Source organism: Nymphaea colorata, chromosome 5 (genome assembly GCF_008831285.2).
Source record: "Nymphaea colorata isolate Beijing-Zhang1983 chromosome 5, ASM883128v2, whole genome shotgun sequence".
In the NCBI taxonomy this organism is placed as follows: domain Eukaryota; kingdom Viridiplantae; phylum Streptophyta; class Magnoliopsida; order Nymphaeales; family Nymphaeaceae; genus Nymphaea; species Nymphaea colorata.
In genome coordinates this window covers 9,550,956-9,572,254 of record NC_045142.1, presented here as the reverse complement: position 1 = coordinate 9,572,254, position 21,299 = coordinate 9,550,956, and the positions used below count along the sequence as shown (strand labels likewise).

At 38.1% G+C, this 21,299-nt stretch overlaps 1 protein-coding gene across 1 annotated transcript; it reads right to left on the bottom strand.

The window, feature by feature from the left end:
* Window positions 1-9,045: 9,045 nt before the first annotated feature.
* On the bottom strand, window positions 9,046-10,482 carry LOC116254458 (pentatricopeptide repeat-containing protein At1g11290, chloroplastic-like). The gene has a single exon (XM_031629855.1). It carries the CDS (start codon window positions 10,480-10,482, stop codon window positions 9,046-9,048), a length of 1,437 nt encoding a protein of 478 aa, XP_031485715.1.
* Between the last annotated feature and the right edge of the window lie 10,817 nt (window positions 10,483-21,299).

Here is a 21,299-nt window from a genome sequence, read left to right as displayed (position 1 = left end):
CCACATGCATGAGCTGGGTGTGCTCGGCTAGGTCTGGTCAACCATGGACTTGATGGGTCAAGGTTTAGGTTTTAAACACTTGGTTTTGACTGAAAATTTGACAAAAATACCCTTAGATTGGTTTGATTTTTTTTTAAATCAAGCTTGTTAGATTCAAACCTAGTGACTAAGCTCTAAATGTTATGGAATTGTAAATTCTTATTTGAAAACTCAATTTAATTTGAAAAGACTTTTGAAAATCTTGTCAAATTTGGTTTGAAAAGAGACATTTTGTCCATAATTCAATTTGAAAATGGATTTAATTAAATTTCAATCTCAAATATTGATTTTCAATTTGGTATTTGATTTGTACATTTGAGAAATTCTAATGTTTATTTAATTCACATAGAAAACTAATGTAGAGTTGTATGAATTCAACCTGATCGTAGGATGACAAATTTATCCAAATTTGGTCAAATTTGAAACTTGATCAAAGTCAAAGATCATTTTGCAAGCTACTCTTGGCTTGGATTGAGTAAATTGGATAAATTTGAGCTTAGAAAGCATCCAGTTATGATTCGATCAAGCTTAATTTTGATTTTCACTTTGACTAAGTTTAGTCAAAGTACGCTTGATCTAGTTAGGGTCCATTCCTATCCAGTAGCTGGATCGTGGGGTACACCTAACCTTTTGACTAGGCTAAGCTCAAGTTCACTAAGCTTAGTTGAGGTTGGCACCACACCTAGGTGCAGCTAGGTGAGCCTACTTGCCTTAAGTAGGTTGGCTTGAACCATTCATAGCTTCTTTGGAATTTAAGTTCTCTCTTAATTAGAGGATCTTTCCAATTAAGATATATATATGTGTGTGTGTGTAGCGAGAGAGAGAGAGAGAGAGAGAGAGAGAGACATGCATAAATTTATCTCTTTGGCCATGAAAATCAAATTATGATCTTAACTAATTTCACCAAAAATCATAGATTTTTAATGGAAAGAAGATATTTTGAAAGAGAGGGGGTGCGTGGCCTCTTGGTGGACCATTGACTATGCAGGTTATGTGGGGCCCACATGTGGGTCCACTCAGCAATTTAGATTTTGAATTACATCTAGTTTTTGGATTTAAATCCAGATTTAGATTTTGAAATTGGATATGAAATAAAAATGTTAATTTCAAATTGATTTGGGGTTCAAACCCTAATTTGGATCCAGTTTTGAGTATTGGATTAGGATTTGGACTTGTAATCATACCTTGGGATATGTACTATGAGTTAAATTCATGATTTGAATGTAAATTGTGTTTAGATTGAAACTTGCTTTGAAATTAAGGTTTTTCAGTCATTTTGTGAAATTCCCTTTTGTAAAATTTTGAAAGAAAAAATCTTCTTGTATATCATATTGTGGGAAAGGTTACAAGGCTATATACTGAATATTTACAAGATCCACAATTTTAAGGATTGTGGTGAGATAATAAGATAAATAAGGAAGGTTACAACAGACTAACAAAAATATACATAACATAAAAAAATCCATTCTTGCCATTTTCCTTGTTTCTACAATAAATGATAATTAACTGAAACTCCCCCTCAACTTGGAGCGTGAAGACTTGTGACATCCAACTTGGCCAACATGTTTTTGAATACTTCTCTTCGCAACGGCTTGGTAAATATATCAGCAGTTTGTAGCTGAGTAGATACATGTTGTGGTTGAATGATCGCTTATTGAATTTTCTCTCTAATGAAATGGCAATCGAGTTCTATACATTTTGTATGCTCCTGAAAAACTGGATTTACTAAAATGTTCATAGCCACTTGATTATCATAGTAGAGTTCAGTTGCTTTGTGATTATGCAAACCCAAATCAGCTAACAAGACTCTCAACCATACAATCGCACAGGTCACGGTAGCCATGATAGATTGTTTCTTTGATCTCCAACAGGGCTTTCTCCAAGGTACACAATATAGCCACTACCGATTTTGAGGTAGAAGGATAGCTGGCCCAATTAGAATCATTATATGCCTTTCATTCTTAAAGACTTGATGAAGGAAGTAAAACAATAGAGCATAAGAAACAAACACTGGACTATGAAAACAAAATAAATGGAACAGAAAACAAACATTGGGCAGGACAGGTAGTACAGATGGAGATGAAACAAACACTGGATGAAAGGGACATGATGTTCCATTCTTAAAACATTCAAACAATAGACAAAGAACACTATCGACAAGGCAAGAGCCTGTTAGACAGGACTTCATGTTCGTTCGGTCTAGAAAGACAGTTATCAAACACCATCTTAAGTGTACTGCACATGTCGTACGCATGGACTGGGTTAATCCCACTTGATTTGTCTAAATTGAGCTAAATTGGCCAAAATGGTAGCGGAAGTGACTGGGAAACTAGCTCTAAACTTTGTAGAACTAAAATTCTTGAGTTGTGCATCATGGGCTAGGGTCAGTTTATCTAACATAGACCATGTTGAGCTCGATAGAGTACTTGTAAGCCAGAAATGATGTCGCTAGGATCTAAATGGAAACTAGACGAGATAGTCTTTTACACTAGTCCTAGGTCGAAGGTTACACTGTTTAGAAAAAGTGCTATACATGAGTAAAACAATAAAAATATATTTGGGTCAGGCCAGCATAATACAGTTTTCCTAGATTTGAGGTAAGGATGGTGCTAATTAGTTAAAATCAATTAATCTAAGATTATGAACCAAGGCATGAAAAAATTTGACAATGTCAGTCCCAGATTATGACCAAAGGCGTGAAACAAAAGTTTGAAAAATATAGTAGAATTAATAACCAAACACTTCTAAGAGTATTAAATGCAAATAACAATTATACATCTACATATGTACACAAGAGAGCAATATGTTTCAATTCGGAGAACTGATGCTGGGGGGTTGCCCCAGAATTTATTGACAAAAAAATGGGAGAGTATTTACATTAAAAAATGGGATCAGTGCGATCCTATACATTTACAAAATGTCCTGGTATGGCTTCCAGTTTGAAGGAGGTCGATGCCAAACTTTGCTGATAATGGCACTGTCCACTCTTTTGAGCAGATGAAACACCTCAGGCACTGGGTCATCTCTAATAAAAACGAGATTGTTTTGTAATCGACATACGGAGCCACCCAAAACATGCTGTATGGAATGGTCTCTCAAGCATTTGCAGCAACCGCTGATGAAACACTCATTGTTACAAATCACCTTAATGATGCCATCACAGCTATCGATTTCCTAAACTGGTAGTTGGCAGTGCTGCAATAGGCAGCCTTTATCAGTAGCTCTACTTCCATCACTCCAGCAAACAATGCCAAAGATGTAATGCCCACTACTCTCCTTAGCTAGAGCTGACACATCCCTGCTATCCTTGTTAAGACGCACTGCAATGTGGATATTATAGAAAGTTCCTTGCTCCCACCTCCAACAGCTCCAAGGTAACCTTACCTTTAACCATGTTTGGATAGCTTGTCTATCACTTTGCTTCCAGTCTCTAGAGATAATGAAATCACTGTAGTAACTCCATCGTGCCTTACCACTAGCTCTAGTAGGTTTTTCCTTGAGCTTGCAGCTGTTGCGCCATTCCCATATATGCTGAAGGATTATGTGTAGCAAATTCTTCTAGCACTTGAAAAGGATCTTGTTTTTAAATTTGCGAGAAGCCTATCAGACAGTTGTTGGCTGGAAATTGTTCTGCCCAAACTTCCTAATAATTAACTCCCACAGGCTTTTGATTTCTCTTCAATGAAGGAAAACATGGTTAATATCTTCTTAAGTTTTTTTTCAGATATAACATCTAGAAGCAAGTTGAAGACTACACTTTTAGGCTATTGCGTCAACACAGAGGCGACCTTCAACTACAAAGTAGGCAGTCCATGTAGCACGGGGAGGGGTTCTAACTTTTCAAATGGAATTCCTCCAAGGCTGAATGGGGCTACTAGCTCGCAACACATCCCAAATATGGTGTCGTGACATCGGACGGGAATCACAATCCACCCATTCGAGTATGTCCTGCCTGCTATCATCAAGCACCGGAAGTTGCATCAGAATGCTCATACAATCAAGAAACAGTTGGATACAGGTTTCCTGATCAACAAGTAACCCTTAATTGCACAATTTATGGTATCTTGAATGAGGGGCCAATGAGCAGGTGTGATCATCCTAGCGATAATGACACCATTCCACTGGTCATGCCAAAATTTGACTCTTGAGCCATTGTAGACTCTCCAATGAACTTGAGATTCAAGTAGCTGCCAACATTTGATCAGCCTCTTCCATAAGATAGATTCGCTCCCACTGAGTTTATAATGCCACAAACTCTTATTGGTTAAATATTTGGCCTTGACAAGATCGGTCCAGAGAGAATCCTGTGTATGACTTTAACCCCAAGAAAACATAAGTTGGCCCTATTAACATCCACAATGAGCCGAAGTCCAACTCCACCCTTCACCTTTGGTTTGCAAAGAGTCCTAGCTGATAAGGTGTGACCCTTTTGCCTCCATATCGTCCCCCTAAATGAAGCCCAAACACAACTTGTCAATTTGATGGCAAGTCGACAAAGGAATCCACACAACTATCATCCAATAGTTAGGAATAGACGACAAGACATGTTTAACCAAGCAAAGTCTACCAGCATAAGTGAGTAGCTTCTGCTTCCAGCCAGCAATCTTCTGATTAACTTTGATCACAAGATCTTCACATTGGCTTTTAGAGATGGCCTGAATTTGGAGAGGCAAACCCAAACGTATAACTGAATAATTACCCCTTCTTCAACCCATGATAGCACAAAGTCTACTGCAATCCAACTCCGAAAAGTAGAAGAAAAAAACAGATGTCTTGTTGGGATGAACTTTGAGTCCTGAACTTGCCTCAAACTCAGTGAGGCAATCTCTAAGCCTAGAAAAAATTTCTTTTTTCCTTCAATGAAAAAGAGTACATTATCAGCATAAAAGGAGGAACAGATCGAGCTTATAGAACTAACCTTGAGAGATCGGATCCTTTCCAATTGCAAATATGCCAGCACGCTGTGACTAAGTATTTCCATCGTGACGACGAATAGGTAGGGGGATAGGAGGTCTCCATGCCTCAGGCCCCTGCTGGTGTAAAACCAAGAACCTTCCTTGCCGTTAATGAGAAGCGCAGAGGACATAATAGATACTACAGTCATAATTCGCTTGATCCAGTTGGATCAAAAGCCTAGAAGCTTAAGCCCATTCCCCAAGAATTGCCAATTCACTCTGTCGTAAAGTCTTGCTAAGATCGATTTCAACACACGCAGCTTTGGACTTACTTCGAGCGAGGGAATGGACCACCTCCTGGCGGAATAGAAAGCTGTCCTGAATGCTGCGGCCCATCAAAAAGCAACTGATTTCGATCAAGAATACGACTCAGAATAGGTCTCATACGTAAAACCATAATACGAGTGAGGAATTTAAAGATGCTATTGCATAGAGAGATAAGTCGAAACTTGTCCATGGTGCTAGCTCCCTCTTCTTTGGGAAGAAAAACAATGTGAGTTTTATTGATCTCTTTTACTATGTGGCTGGATCATAAAAAATCCTTGATGGCGATGCTCACATCGGGCCCAATAATGGACCAGAATGAATGATAGAATTGATTGTTGAATCCGTCTGGCCCAATGGCTGAATCCTAATTCACACTGAAGACTACCCAATGAATTTCCTCGTCGCAAATAGGGCTAACCAAAAACTAATTTTCTTCTGCAGTTACCAACGGACCTGGATAAACATTAGAAGGAAGGAGCCCAGAACCAACATTATCAGTCAATATCCGAAACAACACTATCACCATCCATGATCATGCAAATACGGTTTCTCCTTTGCCTACCTTTAACAATAGCATGGAAAAATTTGGAATTAGTATCCCCCTCTTTCATCCACCTCACACGAGCCTTTTGTCTCAGTCGCTCCTCGTCCATCTTGATAAGCTTTAGGAGAGTGAGCGAGAGCTTCATCTCACGAGAGTTAGCAAGCAGATCACCCCCTTCCAAAAGCTTCTGAGCCTCTCCAACCTGCAGTCTAAGTCTGTCAATAATTTTCTCCAGATCATTCGGGCCTTGCTTAGACCAAACCCGAAGCTTATTCCTGACTAATTAGAGTTTAGAAATGAGTCTAACCATGGGGCAGTCAAGCAGTAAGGTAATAAGGCTTATACATTGGAGAAATTGTTTCCAATAAGTGAAGTATCAGAAGACTGATTTGCCATAGGTAAAGATGTGGTTCCTCTCAGCCTCCATAACAATAGGGCTATGATTAGATGAGGTGCGAGGAAGTATATAAAGACTGAAAAGCCAATCACGGCAATCCCACCTGTCATGAGACACAAAGCAATGGTCAATCAGACTCTGCACATTAGCAAGCCCCACTCTATTGTTAGACCAGAAAAACTTTGTGCGGGGATCAAGAATTTCAGCAAACTGATTGGTTGTAACAAAATTATTGAATAGAATGCACGGCCACAAGGCTTTGCAGCGGCTTTGTGATTGTTGTCACATGGGTTATTTGATACTATATGATATTATAGATTTAGATGCTTGTGAAAGTTTCTGTTCTATTTTTATTTTTTAGTGAGCGCTACTGAGAATTGGACATTTCAAAGATTTAAGGCTTTGCAACGGCTTTGTGGTTGTTGTCACATGGGTTATTTGAGGTGAAAGTTTCTGTTCTATTTTTATTTTTTTAGTGAGCGCTACTGAGAATTGGACATTTCAAAGATTTTGGTAGCAGTTTAGGTTTCCATCTAGAAATTTTATTGTTTTTCCATACTCGTCTTCATACTTTATGCTTATTCAATGAGGCAAAGGTGCCTGTATAATCCGCCACCACTTTTCTCCCTTGAGGAAAAGTATCATCTGGATTGTCTTGATCCAATACCAAATACGTAAGAAAAATAGTTTACTCTCATTTTCTTCTTTTTTAATCCTATGAAGTTTTGCATCTCTCTCTGTTGATGCGATTCCCTGAATGCAAATATTCTCTAAGTCCTTATGGACAATCAAGCGGGTAAGGAAATCTCGCAAAATTCCTAGACAAGGCAGCCTGCTCAGACGCCTCATGGGATGAAGGAAGATGGAAAGAGTCCTGTTCCACCTGTTTCAGCAACAGAATCTTCGCTCCAACCTTTTGGGGTAAAGGAAGAAGACATTTAACAGTACATCAGCCCGGACACCAGAATTATGTCCTGATAACATGTTTACTGGTTGACGTTCATGTGCCAAGAGACTAGAGGAACCAACAGGGAACGCAGAGTTCCTTCCACTGTCTGTAACACCAAATAACTTTGTCTCAGGTACTCGCAAGTCAAGATCTTTCCTGAAGTTATGCCAGTGAAAATTCTGGTTTGTTTCAGAACAAGAAAGTCTTTCCGATATTCCTTCTTTCCGATATTCTGAAATTTACAGAAATAACATTACTTGGTCTAAAATTCGTTTATCCTTTCTGGAGAGACGTTCTAAATCCAAAGCAGCTCTTTGTGGTGCCCCTGGTGCTACCTATTTAGGAAAATATTGTCGTAACTTCCCTGCAGCAGCATAAAATCCATCATCTAATCATATGCAAACTAATAACCAGTAGAGAGCTGTAAACAGAAGGGGTAGAAGTTGAAGTGGCTGAGTTACTGCTGCACGGTGTTAGCTCATGGGAAATTGCAAAGGATTCGGGATGCTGGATATCCCCGAAGCATTGCATGGGGAACTGGAGACGCCTTTGTTCATGGCAAGTGTGACATATTCTGGAAAAAGATACAGCTCCAGGACTTCTCAATTTGATCAGCTGTAATGGCAGAAATACTACGACAACAGTCTAAAAGACCTTGAAGCAGCTCCAGTGTGAGATTTTCTCTTTAAAGATTTCATATGCCATATAAAATTTGAGCTCCACCTCCCTTCTTCTGATGCTGTTGATGTTCATCCGTGCATACTGGGAAAAAAATGAGATGGAGGATGTTAAAAAAGTGTGGGAGGACTGTGGTACATTTTAAGTTCAAGAAGCAGCCGGATCTCATCTGGGGGTAAACTTCTTCCGCTTGAACATGGCTCTGCAAGGATGGATTAATTTGTACCATCTGATCGTGGCCATGGTATCCTGGCAATCAGCAAAAAGAGAAGCAATGCACTACAGATATTATTTTGCACGCCTTCCGTCAATTTGGGTTCCACCTAGTCACTTTGCAAAGAGAAAGAGAAAATTGTTTGTATTTGCAGTAGTGGCTATATATTGTCAACGTCAATGAACATAATCTAGCAATATCCCAGTAACCAATCAATTCCTGAAGAGCATCCAACAAAGTCTCACTTGTTGCAGTTGGCTACAAGAACAAGAAGATTTATTCCAAGTCTTTTGGAAAAATCATGAGGAGAAACTCTAGCACCTAAGGCCCTGAGAGAATAAAAACACTGCTCCGTTTCCACCTTCAAATTGTTGAAATTCCTTCACGATATTTGGGTATCAAGTTCCTGAACGTCACCAACTTGATCACCAAAAGTAGACCCAACTAACCTGGTGACCGGAGCTCTAGCAGAAAAAAGAAAGAAAGGCCTTCTTCTTGCTGCTTTTAAGATAGAAAAGATTGGTGGTTGACGTTTACCCTTCAAATTTCATATTCTTTGCCAACGAAGTCAACATATTATATATTTCTTTATGTTGAGTATGTGAGTCATCACCCGCAGCAAACTCATGAACCACTCCGTTTACCTCAATTCAGCTAACACCTGGCTTTTTATGGATTCCTTTTTCTTTCATCAAGCTTCTCACTTTCGATGCATCCTCCCACCTACAAGCACCAGCGTATATATTTGACAAAAGCACATGAACTCCACTAGTTTGAGGTTCCAGCTCAATTAATTTTAGTGCCGTTCGCTCTGCGATCTCAACATTCCCATGAATCCTACATGCTGCAAGCAATGCTCCCCACACGGCAGCATCAGCTGTTATGGGCATCTTTTCAATGAACTCTTTTGCCTCCTGTAAGAGGCCTGACCACCTTGAAAGATCAACCATGCAAGCGTAGTGTTCAACCCTAGGCTCAATACCATAGACTGACGACATTGAGTCAAAAATACTGTCTGCCTGAGTTCATCAAAGCACCATGAGAACAGGCAGATAGAATGCCAACAAAGGTGATAGAATTGGGTCTTATCCCATACTTTAGCATTTCTTCAAACAAGTCTAGAGATTGCCTGCTAGCTCCATGCCTAGCTAGTGCATTGATTATAACATTCCAAGAAGATATATCCTTGACGCTCATGCCTTCGAACAATTTCATTGCAACTTCAATGCTACCACATTTAGCGTACATATCCATAAGGGCATTAGCAAGCATAACACTAGGCCCAAGTTTCTTCTTTTCAATATATTGATGTATCCAAACTCCCCGACCTAAAATCCCAGAATGTGCACAAGCCGATAAGGCACTCGCTAACATAACTTCATTAGGATTAATGCTAGCCTTCATCATGTCGTCAAAGTAGCCTAGGACCTCCCTAGAACAACCCCAATCAGCAAATCCTGAGACCATAGTAGTCCATGCTACTACATCTTTCTTAGGCATCTTATCAAAAATTTGGCATGCAACCTCAAACTTACCGAACTTCATATACATGTCAATCAAAGCAGAGGAAACATTCATATTCATCAATATTCCCTTCTTATCCAACAAACGGTGAATCTCTTCAGCAGTCTGAAAATCCCCCATTGCAAGACATGCCTTAAATACATTGACAATCCCTAGGGGTTCTAGCTTCAAGTCCAAGGATATCATTTCCACGAAGTACTTCAGTGCCTCCTCGAAAAGCCCATTAAGAACAAATCCAACAACCATGGTGCTCCAAACAACATGATCTTGCTCAGGCATGCAATCAAAGACTCTGCACGCACTCCCTGGATCATTACAACGGAAATACATATTGATCACGGCAGTTCCCAAAAGAACAGCCCCACTCAACCCAAGCTTCTCCACCATTCCATGAACTAATCTTCCTCCCTTTAGATCGCACATGGAAAGAACAGCGATCGCAGTCACATCGTTCGGCATCAAATCATCTTCAACCATCAAGCGGAAGAGCTCCACAGCCTTCCCAGGATAGCCATTCTTAGCGTACCCATCAATTAAAATGCTCCAAACAACAAGATTTCTAACGGGAATTTTGTCAAACAATCGGCGTGCTTCATCGATACAGCCGCACTTACAATACATATGAATCAGAGAGCCCGCGACCTTGGGATTTCGTTGAAAGTCCATTTTCATTGAGAGACCGCGGATTGCTCTTCCTTGTTTAACAGAACCAGAACGAGCACAAGCCTTGAGCAGAGACGGCAAAGTGTTGTGGTTGGTAGAAATCCCATTTTCTGGTGGATGGAGGGAAGCGGTTTTTATGGCGCCGTTGAGTTCCGGGAGCCTATAGTCCGCAGGTGATCGTTCACCGTCAAAGTCCTTTGAGCAAAATGGTGATGCACACCTTAGGTCAGTCGCTGATACATATACAACCATGACAATGGAAGACGAGGAAGAGAGAGCGAGAGAAAGTGTCGATAAAATGGGAATATATAACAAAATTTGGGGACAAGAGGTTCCCTAGGTACAAAAACAATCCGCAAAAAATAAACCGCAAAAACAGAAGTAGGAAGAAGAAATATACAATACAATGCACAGAAAAATAAGAGAGAGAGGAAAGACAGAGCGGCACAGTCACCCAACCGCAGACGGACAGCGGCGCTTCAACCGAATGGCAAACTAGACATCCCCCTGTACAAGACGAGCCACAGAATCTGGCGAAGATAAGGTGTCCCTGAAGACTCTGTTGTTGCGCTCCTCCCAAATGCGCCACCAAGCTGAAATGAGTCACGACCTCCAGACATGACCCCAGGAAGCAATCAGGTGGGAGGAAAGACAAAAAAGGAAAAGAAGACGAATGGATGGTAGGTTTGGAAGACTACTAACAAAAGAAGGCCAGGCAGAAGCAAGGACACTAGAGAAAAAAGGGCACGAAATAAAAAGGTGGACTCGAGACTCAGTCGCGATAAGACATAGGGGACACTGGTTAGCCAAACTGATGCCAAGGCGTTGCAGGTGGTCAAAAGTGTTGATATGGCCAGTAAGAAGAAGCCAGACAAAAGCAATGGCACGGGAAGATGGGCCAAGAGACCAAAGGGATCGGGGTGGGAACGACGCGACAGAAAGACCAAAGGAGGCCAGGTAGCAAGAAGAAAATGTGAACTCACGGTATGTGAAAGAGGTCAGGATGGGGACGTGGACGATGAGAGGTCAGCAAGGTAGAGGAAAAGAGGAAGGATAGAAAGCATGTCGCACCAAAAGTGAAAGGGGAAGGTGTGAAAGATAGAACTATTCCAGACGCTAGGGGAAGACAGGTCGAATTTGGAACTAATGAATTGGGTGATATGAGAATGTTCAGTTGCTAACCACCACCACCAAGAACACAAAGAAGACTCGCAAGCCCGACTAAGGTTGGTAACCCTATCACCCTCAAGAAGACGCAGAAAGGCGATCACATCCCAATGCGCAAGGCGATATGAAGGTCGATCACTTATCAAACCTACACAAAACAGCCACAGGATGCTGAAAGACAACCAAAGCATGAAGAGGGACTGACGCAAGGTAGTGCTTAGCAAGAGTAATACGACCTGGGAGAGAAAGCAGCTTTCTCTGCCAACACTGAAGGCGATCAGTAAGCTTCTGCTCCACTCCATTCCAAAATGAGGGTGCAGGAGGCGACAACGTAATCTGAAGCCCCAAGTAGTCCATGGGCAGGCTAGTAGCCTTACACCCAAAGCAAGCTTCCGCGAGAAGTACCGTGGCCGGATCCGTGTGAATGAGGGAAAGATGACATTTGGTGGAATTGATAGAAAGACTCGAGATGAGCTCAAAAACCCGAAGGATGAGCCACGTTTTCACAATCTGTTGGCAGGAAGCACTGTCGAACAAGAGAAAATCGTCATCATACTGAAGGGTGGAGAAAGTCTGTAAGTGGGAGAGCGAATGAGGTGTGAGGAAGCCAACGACCATTGCGTGATGGAAAAACATAGAAAAACTCTCAGCAACCAAGTTGAAAAGCAAGGGCGATAATGGGCAACCTTGACAGAGGCCACGCTCGAGACAGAAGAAATCACCAAGGAGCCTTCACCTTAGAATTTGGTTGTTCCTGAGATCCAAGGAGCCTTCACCTTAGAATTTGGTTGTTCAAGTAGCAACCTGAAGCATGACAATTTAAACTTTAGTCTTCAGTTGGGGGATTTTTCTTGAGAAAGGACGAAGAAGAGTTGCTACACGGGAGCCTCTACCTTACGACCACCTTAAAACGCTTATACGCTTTGCCGAATTAATCCTCTTTTTTTGCAACATTAATGCAAATCAGTCACTTATCAAAAAATATGAAACTTGGCACTTTCTCACGGATAAACAGCTAAGTACATGTTTGCATTCACCGACATATATAAAGGATGCAAATTGTTCAAAGTATCATGTTTTTCATGAAATCTTGTATGCTAGGTGTTGCCATTGTTGTTAAGTGTGTGCACACCAATGCATGGTCTCAACACATCCTAAAACGTTGGTGAGGTGTCCACTTGTTTATGCATCACTTTGATGGTGCTATATATGCCTTTGCACCACTGCGCATCAAGAGAAGGTTGATCTTTCTTTGCTGTCTCTTTTTTTTTCCGATTTTTCCTTTGGGTTTCCTCTCTGCCACATACGGGAGGGTGTGCCCTTCTATATTTATTTTGTTTTCATATTTAAATTTTAAAATTTTTGTCCCATTATATACATAATGCCCCTTTAGAAATAAAAATTTACAAATAAATGTCTCTTCAGAAATTTTTTTTAGCTCCACCACTGCCAATATATGTGTGGGTTAAATTCAAATTTCAAACCCTTAAGAAGACGAAAATGATAATGAAAAAAGAAAATAAAGAACTCAGTTGAGCTACACATGCTGCCAGGGCATTCTGGCCATGGGGTCACCGGTGAAAAGAAGATGAAAGTGATAATAAAAGAAAAAGTGGAACCCTCCGCTTGAAACAAAATCCTGGGAAGAGAGAGAAAAAGGTAGAGTTGAGGTGGATTTTTTCTTTTCAAAAAGTAATTTACAAAATCGGCCGACCCAATTACACAAATTTTCGTAGAACTTGCTAAAATTTTCCTGCTCAATCTATAGGTGATGAAAGTCTATACTATAGGTGATGAAATTTTCATAAAACTTGTCCATATACATTTTCCTACACTTACCAATGCCGTGACATCTGCATGTCACCATTTTCATAATACTTGTCCCTACACATTTTCCTGCCCTTACCAATCCCCGTTACAACTACACGTCACCAGCATATTAGCCATCATTCATAACAGAATTAAATGAAATCCTTTGGTGTTTGTAAAACATAAATCTGGTTTGTGGAGATGTATTCTAAAAAGTGCACTTAGCCGAAGAACGACTAAAGGGAGAAACTGAAGGTTCCCTTAGTAGTACATTTAGTAGTACATTAATAAGACGAAGTCTGATGATAAAGAAACATATGTAATAAGAAAATAACTAAAATTGGAAAGAACATAAAGGTTGCATATGTGAAATAGATTTCCATTTCTTGTGACCGTAGACATCACATCCCCTTGCCCAAAGCTTTAAAAATAATTAGAATATAGAGTTGAACAAATTCTCATCAATCACATCATTGGGTGTTTATTATGGTGGGAGATTATGCGTGTAAACTAAATCATTGGAGGGGCTAATAATCTTGTAGCTCAAAATTAGTTGTTTGGACCAGCAGCAGCTACACGTGTCACCAGTGTATATAACCATTGCAATGAATTTTTCACCCATATAAACAAGTGTTCTATATGAGTGAGTTTTGTTGTCACCAAGTATCATATTTTGTAATGATTTTTTTTAATTGCTGATTTTCATTTTCCATGTTACTTTTATCCATCTATTATATATGGTCGTGAAGATTACACATTGTGTCACTTCACAGCTCCATGCATTGCTTGCCTGCCTCATCACGTTTAACAACATTGGTGTGTGCAAATGCCCGTATCAACCCACATGTGACTTTCTAGTGGGTAACTCTTCCCCATCAAACCTTTTCCAACCACTGCAAATAAAGATGGTTTTACGATGAGTGAAGAAACAGACGTCCGTTTTATACATGTTGGTGAAGATTACATTTTATGGAAGTTCGAGGAAAAATGCAAGTGAAAAGTAGCTTTCACCAACACGTGTCGGTAGGATGTCATTGAAGTTGGGCTTTTACCGCGTTCAGTCTACAAACGTTGCTAAACAAGTAACTTTTGCCAATGGTCGGTAGCGAACGTTCGCTAAAAAAAGTACTTTTACTGACATCCATTTTTCAGACGGCACTAAAAAGAAGTTAGTTTTACCGAACTGTGGTCATGCTTGGATCGGTGAAATTGTTTTTCAGTAAAGAATTATCGACGTCCATCACGTTCGTCTCTATAAACTTCACCTTTATCGACATGTTTCTTCTAGATGTCGCTAATGCACATTTACCGATGCTCATTGGATGTCAATAAAAGTTACCATACAAATTTTGTCGTTGTTTTTAAGTAGGGCCTTCACCGACGTTTCTCACGTGTTGGTAAAGACTTCCCCGACTTATTAATTCTACCTGAACCCTTCTTCTTTTTTCTTCCTTCTTCCTTCTTTTCTTCCTCTTCTATCTTCTTTCCATTGACAGTTACCACATTTTTCAATGAGTTCAGGTGTTTTTCATCTTTTTTGGATTGATAAACTATAAAAAGGTTGGTTCCTCGATCTTCTCATTGGTTTTTTTTTATTTGTGAATGATTTTAGGTTATAACATGCTTGTAGGATATATATCTGTATTTTTTTCGGTGAGATATCGTTGTTTTTAGTAGTATTTGGCCATCAAACTTTAAAAGAATGTTTGTTGAGCTTAGTACCTTTAATTTGATATATTAATTTCACAAAATCTTCACACAAACACAAAACTCCAATGATTCCTCTGTGTCCTTGCTGGATTTTAGTGCATTGTGGCTGGATTCCCGCACCAAATCTTGACTATGTCTAATTCAACTATAGATATACCTATTTGCAAAATATTACATTGATTGGTTGTCATTTGAATGTGTTTGTGTTGCATATATATTCAAGGCATCACTTTATGTTGTTCTTTGAAGGATTCAAAATAAATTGTTTAGGTACTCCTTCGAAAGATTGCATGACAAGCTATCGAACGAGCAGTCATTTTCATGAATCAAAAGTTAAATTGTCAAAATATAACATTCACAATATAAGGAGTTGATCATATTAAAGTTGTTTGTACATGTCTATTATAAGATGGATAATCGAACTTGAATTATGAAAAGAAGGGAGACTTTTGAATATGTAACTTGTGTTAAAATTTTTTTTTACTATGCTATCCACATAATGCAATAGTGAATGAAAGAATATGGTGTCCTTTTGCTATAATGTCCTCACTCAGTAGTTAAAGAGGTCTTCGTTCACATCATATGTAATATCTTTATATAAACATGTATATGTTGCGAATGAGGAGGGAAGAATTTCACATAAATGTGCATTAGAAATAGTTGTTGAAAACATTTAAGGGTTTCTATCACACGTGTTTTATGTACAACCAGATGCATCATCTTCTTATAGGGTAGATGATCAGAACAATGATGATTATGAAAGATAGATTAAAGATGTTGAACATCCCTATATCCCACTAATTGTATGTTATTCAGGAATGTAGATGCAACAAAAGATACTTGTGATAAATGTGGTATGGAAGGAAAATAATGATGGATTGAGAAGGACAAAGGCTGATAAGAATTAAAGGGATATCAATAATGACTCTATGATATTTTCTTTTACAACATGGTTGAAGAGAATGTTTACAATAGCCGCAGTTGCAAAACATCTGACATGGCACAATGACCAATTTGTAAATGATGGATTCTTAAGATACCCAACATATGGTGCAACATGGAAAACCTTTGATGAGATGTACCATCATTTACATTAGAAGTTCGAAATGTATGCTTGGGTTTGGCTAATGATAGATTAAACCCATTTGAAAATGTAAGTTCAACTTACAACATATGGCTTGTTTTGCTGGTGATATATAATTTGCCACTTTGGATATATATGAAGCAGCCGTATATGTCGTTATCATTAATCATCTCATGACCAACATCTCTAAACACAAATGACATGGTGGTTGATAAATTGAACCTATTATGGGCTAAAGGGGTACATGTATTTGACTTTCATATATGACAATATTTTCAAATGTGTGTAACTTTATTGTAGACCATGCATGATTTTTTGAGATATACATACATATTGTGTTGGAGTACAAAGGGTAAGCTAGTTTGTCATATTTGTTATAAAGATTTATATAATTGCAGGCTAAAGAATAGCAAGAAGATGTGTTATATGGGTCATCTTCATTGGTTTTCTTTGAGTCATAGATATCGAAAAAGCAAACACATGTTTAATTGCAAGGTTAGAATTGTTGCATGATATAACATTGAACACAAATATGAAAAAATGGCTCAGATATAATTGAAAGAAAAAGAGCATTTTGTTCACTTTGTCATATTGGAAGCATAACATATTACATCACAACTTAGATGTCACACATATAGAAAAGAACGCTTATGACAACATCATTGATACGTTGTTAAATATATACAACAAATTGAAAAAGAATTTGAGTGCTAGAATGAAGAAAGAAATAAACATACAAAAGGCACTTCATGCATGACAACATCTAAATTCAGATAGGTGATTACTTCCTCTAGCATGTAAATAAGAATGAGAAAGATATAGTTTGTAATGTATTGAAGAAGTTAACAATTCCAATTGGTTATTCAAGCAACATAATGTGCAAAGTCAGTTTGAGGGAACAAAATATCTTCAATCTGAAGGTCAATCTTGTGTTGATTGTCACGTACTCCTACAACAATTTCTTCTTTTAGCTTTAAGGAGATCTCTATCCAAGAAGGTCAATCTTGTGTTGATAAAATATTTTAAGCTTTTTAGAAAATTGTGTATGAAGCCGTAACGGATGCTAAGTTACAAAAAATTAATACAACAAATTAGCATGACTTTGTCAATTAGAGATGATATTTCCACCAACTTTTTTTTATGTGATGGTATATTTGATAATTTATTTAGTAAATGAAGTTCAATTGGGTGGACTAGTGCAATATAAGTAGATGTATCCTATTAAGAGATATGTTTTTTGTTTTAATTTTTGTTCCAAAAAAGTTCTTAAAGAGAGTACTTGTCTTGACACTATTACTTTCGCATTGTATCATGTACTTATAAAGTTAACTAGAAGGGTCAATTGCAATGGGCTATTGCATATGAATCTATGCAATTCTGTTCAACATATTGCTGGTGTATCGAACCAAGAATGAATAGACCTAAAAGAAATGCCAAAGATATTATGGTTAATTCAGAAGATGAATCCAAAGTTGAAAGAGTGGGGCATCCATTGGCCGTATCAAAGTTGCTAATCATGGATGCATTAACTTGCCAACTTCTATACACAAATATATTTTAGTCACAAGGTTGTTGTATTATATATTACGTAAGAATATTTTGAATTTTATATATGTATAACAAATTTTTCATACAAATATTGTATGATGTTATAACATAAACTTTTTGTGTTACAGGTGACACTTCATGTTGGTTACCAAACAATGTGTGAGCAATCCCAATGACAAACAGCATCTTTACAAAACAACGTTTTAAGATTGGTTTGAAAAACATGTAGGGTCTATACAATATATATATATATATATATATATATATATATATATAGACTGAAGTGTCGCATACAAAGGTTGTTTTTGAAAAACAATATCTTTACAAAACAACGTTTTAAGATTGGTTTGAAAAACAACGTTTGTGTGAGCAATCCCAATGAAACAGTTTAATACCTACATATACATGCACTGATGTGAGTCGTTTTGACTGAGGTGGAGATCATGTAAGGTCTATACATATTCAGTACTTATATTTACCAAACAATGTGTGAGCGATCCCAATGACAAACAGTATCTTTACAAAACAACGTTTTAAGATTGGTTTGAAAAACATGTAAGGTCTATACATATTCAGTATTTCATATTGTTCATCACCTATATGAAACTATTTTAGTCACAAGGTTGTTCAATACATGAGACTGACTCACATACAAAGGAAGAATATGAAACTATAGATAGCAAAGATGCAAGTAGTGAAGAGCAGATAGCTGATGCAAGTCCTTTTGGTAATGAATATGAAAGAATTATTAGTTGATTAGTCTATCATCATATTGTGGTACATATGTATAAACTTTATTTGATTTACTTGTAGGCCCTTCAAGTAGGAATACATGTGGAATCACTCGAGCTTTAGCTGCTATGAACTTAAGAAATGGCTTAAAGCACAAGATAACAATAGGCCCATTGGGTCAATATTAAGAGGGAGACACAATATTTAACGACTCACATCAGTGCACAAGCACGCGATCCTATTGCCACACTATTGTTAAATCATAATTTTTTTGAGCTTCCCCCTTCATTCAAGACATATTTATGGTTGCGTGTATATGTAGGTATTATGTATTTTGAAATATTATACTGACATCCACCTTAATATATGAAAACATGAGAAATATGAATTCCCACAAGAAGAAATGACACCTCTACAAAAGTGAGTTATGCATGAACATGCATGACTGTACAAATATTGGATGCATGAGTGTAGAAAATTATTCAAAGTACCTACAAGTTCTCACATTGATGCCAAAGTAGCAACATTCATAAACAAGTACAATGTTGAAACCAATGTTATGATTGCAAGCCTTATTTAAACAATTATATTCTTCTATCTCATCAGCTACAAATAATTACATTCTTTATGATATAAGTTATTATATTTTGCAAGATCAAGCAAAAGAGAAACTCTAGAAAATGTCTGAAGGAGTTCAAGATACACCATAAAGTAATGATGCAAACTCCTGAGTGATGAGATAGGAGAGATATGGTTGAGTACAGATGATGGAGATTGGTGCCAGTCTTCTTAGTTTGGTTCGTCATCTAATTTGAGCATCATATGTACCCTACGTGAAGATAATACATTATAGAAAGATAAAGTTTTCACACGTAATTCTTATTTTCTTCAATCTCAGCAACAACTTTCAAGAATTTTAGGCTCAAGTTACTCAGTTTATGGCACAATAGCATGGTGGTACATGTTACGTAATATTTCATTTTATGTAATGAGTTCTGTTTGCTAAACTTCATTTTTTATGGTCCTAATGGGTTTTCTTAATGTTCATTGTAGACATGCCAACACCGCCAAACCTTGCATGATCTCCACCTCAACAATCACATTACTATGGGCGCAATTTATGTTCATGTTTCGTAACTTTGAACTTTCATTAATCAGTTTTGTTGTAATATAATTTTGAACATTTGTTATAGACATTTGTTTGGTTTATGATCATTTAACTATTTCATTTGTTTCGCTTGATACATAGAACATGTAAGTAGATTACTTATTTGTATATGTATTTCTGATTTTCAAAAAAAATATGTCATACTTGGACTAAAAAAAAACTTAAACACTTTCACCAGTGCATGAAATTGCATTGAAAATGATTAATAGCAACGTTTATGAGAGGTCGGTTAATGTATTATGGCATTCAAGACAATTGTTGGTAAAAAGCTTTGCTGAAGTTTATGGTAGTTTTTGGTAAACATGTTTACCGATGTCCACTTGATTCCCGATAAAAAATGTTACCGATGAATATATCTTATGTTTACCTATGTGCTTAGCGCATCGTTCATGGTCTCTACACCGATAGATAGCTCCAGGATGTCGCTGATGGTTTTTACTGACACTAGGGGTGCACAACGAGTCGAGCTCGACTCGTCTAAGCTCGACTCGTAAGTTAAACGAGCTGCTTCATTAGTTAAACGAGTCGAGCTCGAGTTAATGAGTCGACTCGATTAGTTAATTGAGCCGAGTTCGAGTTCACTTGAGTGAACTCGTTAAGCTCGACTCGGCTCGATTAGTTAATGAACTGGTTTTAAAAAAACCGGTTCAGACTCACTTTCTTCTCACTTCTCACGCGGGATATACACATCAGCCTTTCAAATGTGTATAAATATGCATAGCTCAAGGTACTTAACAGTCTCTTCATCATTTTATTCTTTTATTGTTTTTCGTACGACGAAGTCACATCATGGAATGCGAGTCCTACTCCGTGGCTGCTGCAAACTTTTGTTGCTTAGCTTATACATGCCATTGAGTGGTGTTGTTTCTGGAAGTTAATCGAGCCTTAAACGAGCTTGATAAGGATGAGTACTATTAATCGAGCTCACGTATTCGAGCCTTAGTCGAGCTCACATATTCGAGCCTTAGTCGAGCTCGAGCTCAACAAGTATGGATGACTGTAAACGAGCTTATCGAGCTTAATCGAGTCGAGCTTGAGCTTGACAATTGACTATCGAGTCAAGTTCAAGCCAGGATAGTCGAGCTATATTCGAGCTTGAGCCGAGTCGAGCTCGTGTCTTACTTAGTCGAGCCAAGTTCGAGCTGACCGAGCTCAGGCTCAACTCGGCTCGTGTTCAGCCCTAACTGACACTGAGTTCACCAACAATCGCCACAAATGTCGAAAAACCCATTACTGATGTGTGCTTATGTTTCACTGACATTTTTTGGACGTTGGTAATTCATTAGTTTTTTGTAGTGAACTCAAGACATTTTAAATCTAAAAAGAATGCGCAGATAACATTTTTAAGATCAACATACTGATAATCTGTTGACTTCTAAAATGCATTTGACATTTTCCTCAAAAAAATGATGTGTATGTTTATTTATATGTTTTCAAACACGAAAATCTACATTTCCGCACAATCAATTTCAAAGAACCCTAAAAATATAAATGTGGTAAAACCAGTTGTAAGATGTGACTTGTTTATTATATGTGTGTCTAAAAGAGAGAGGGGGAGAGAGAGAGAGAGAGAGGGAGAGAGACCAGTTAGGTTATTAGCAATAGTGCAAAGCAGATTGACGACGAGATTGAGAACAATTCAAATTCAAGTGGAGAAGCTGAAGATTAGCAAGGCACGGCAAAAATCAAGGATGTATGATTGATGATCTAAGACAAACTAATGAAACTGTAACAGCTCCTAAATCAAGGGAGCATAATGCTTTCTGTGACAGTCTCACTTAAATAAATATATAAAAGGTGACTCTCGTTACATAGACAAATTAAGCGAGTGATTTATTTCCTTTCAAAATT

Excerpts from the sequence above, each read along its gene's own strand:
- LOC116254458 (XM_031629855.1), bottom strand. The coding sequence starts at position 10,482 with ATGGTTGTATATGTATCAGCGACTGACCTAAGGTGTGCATCACCATTT.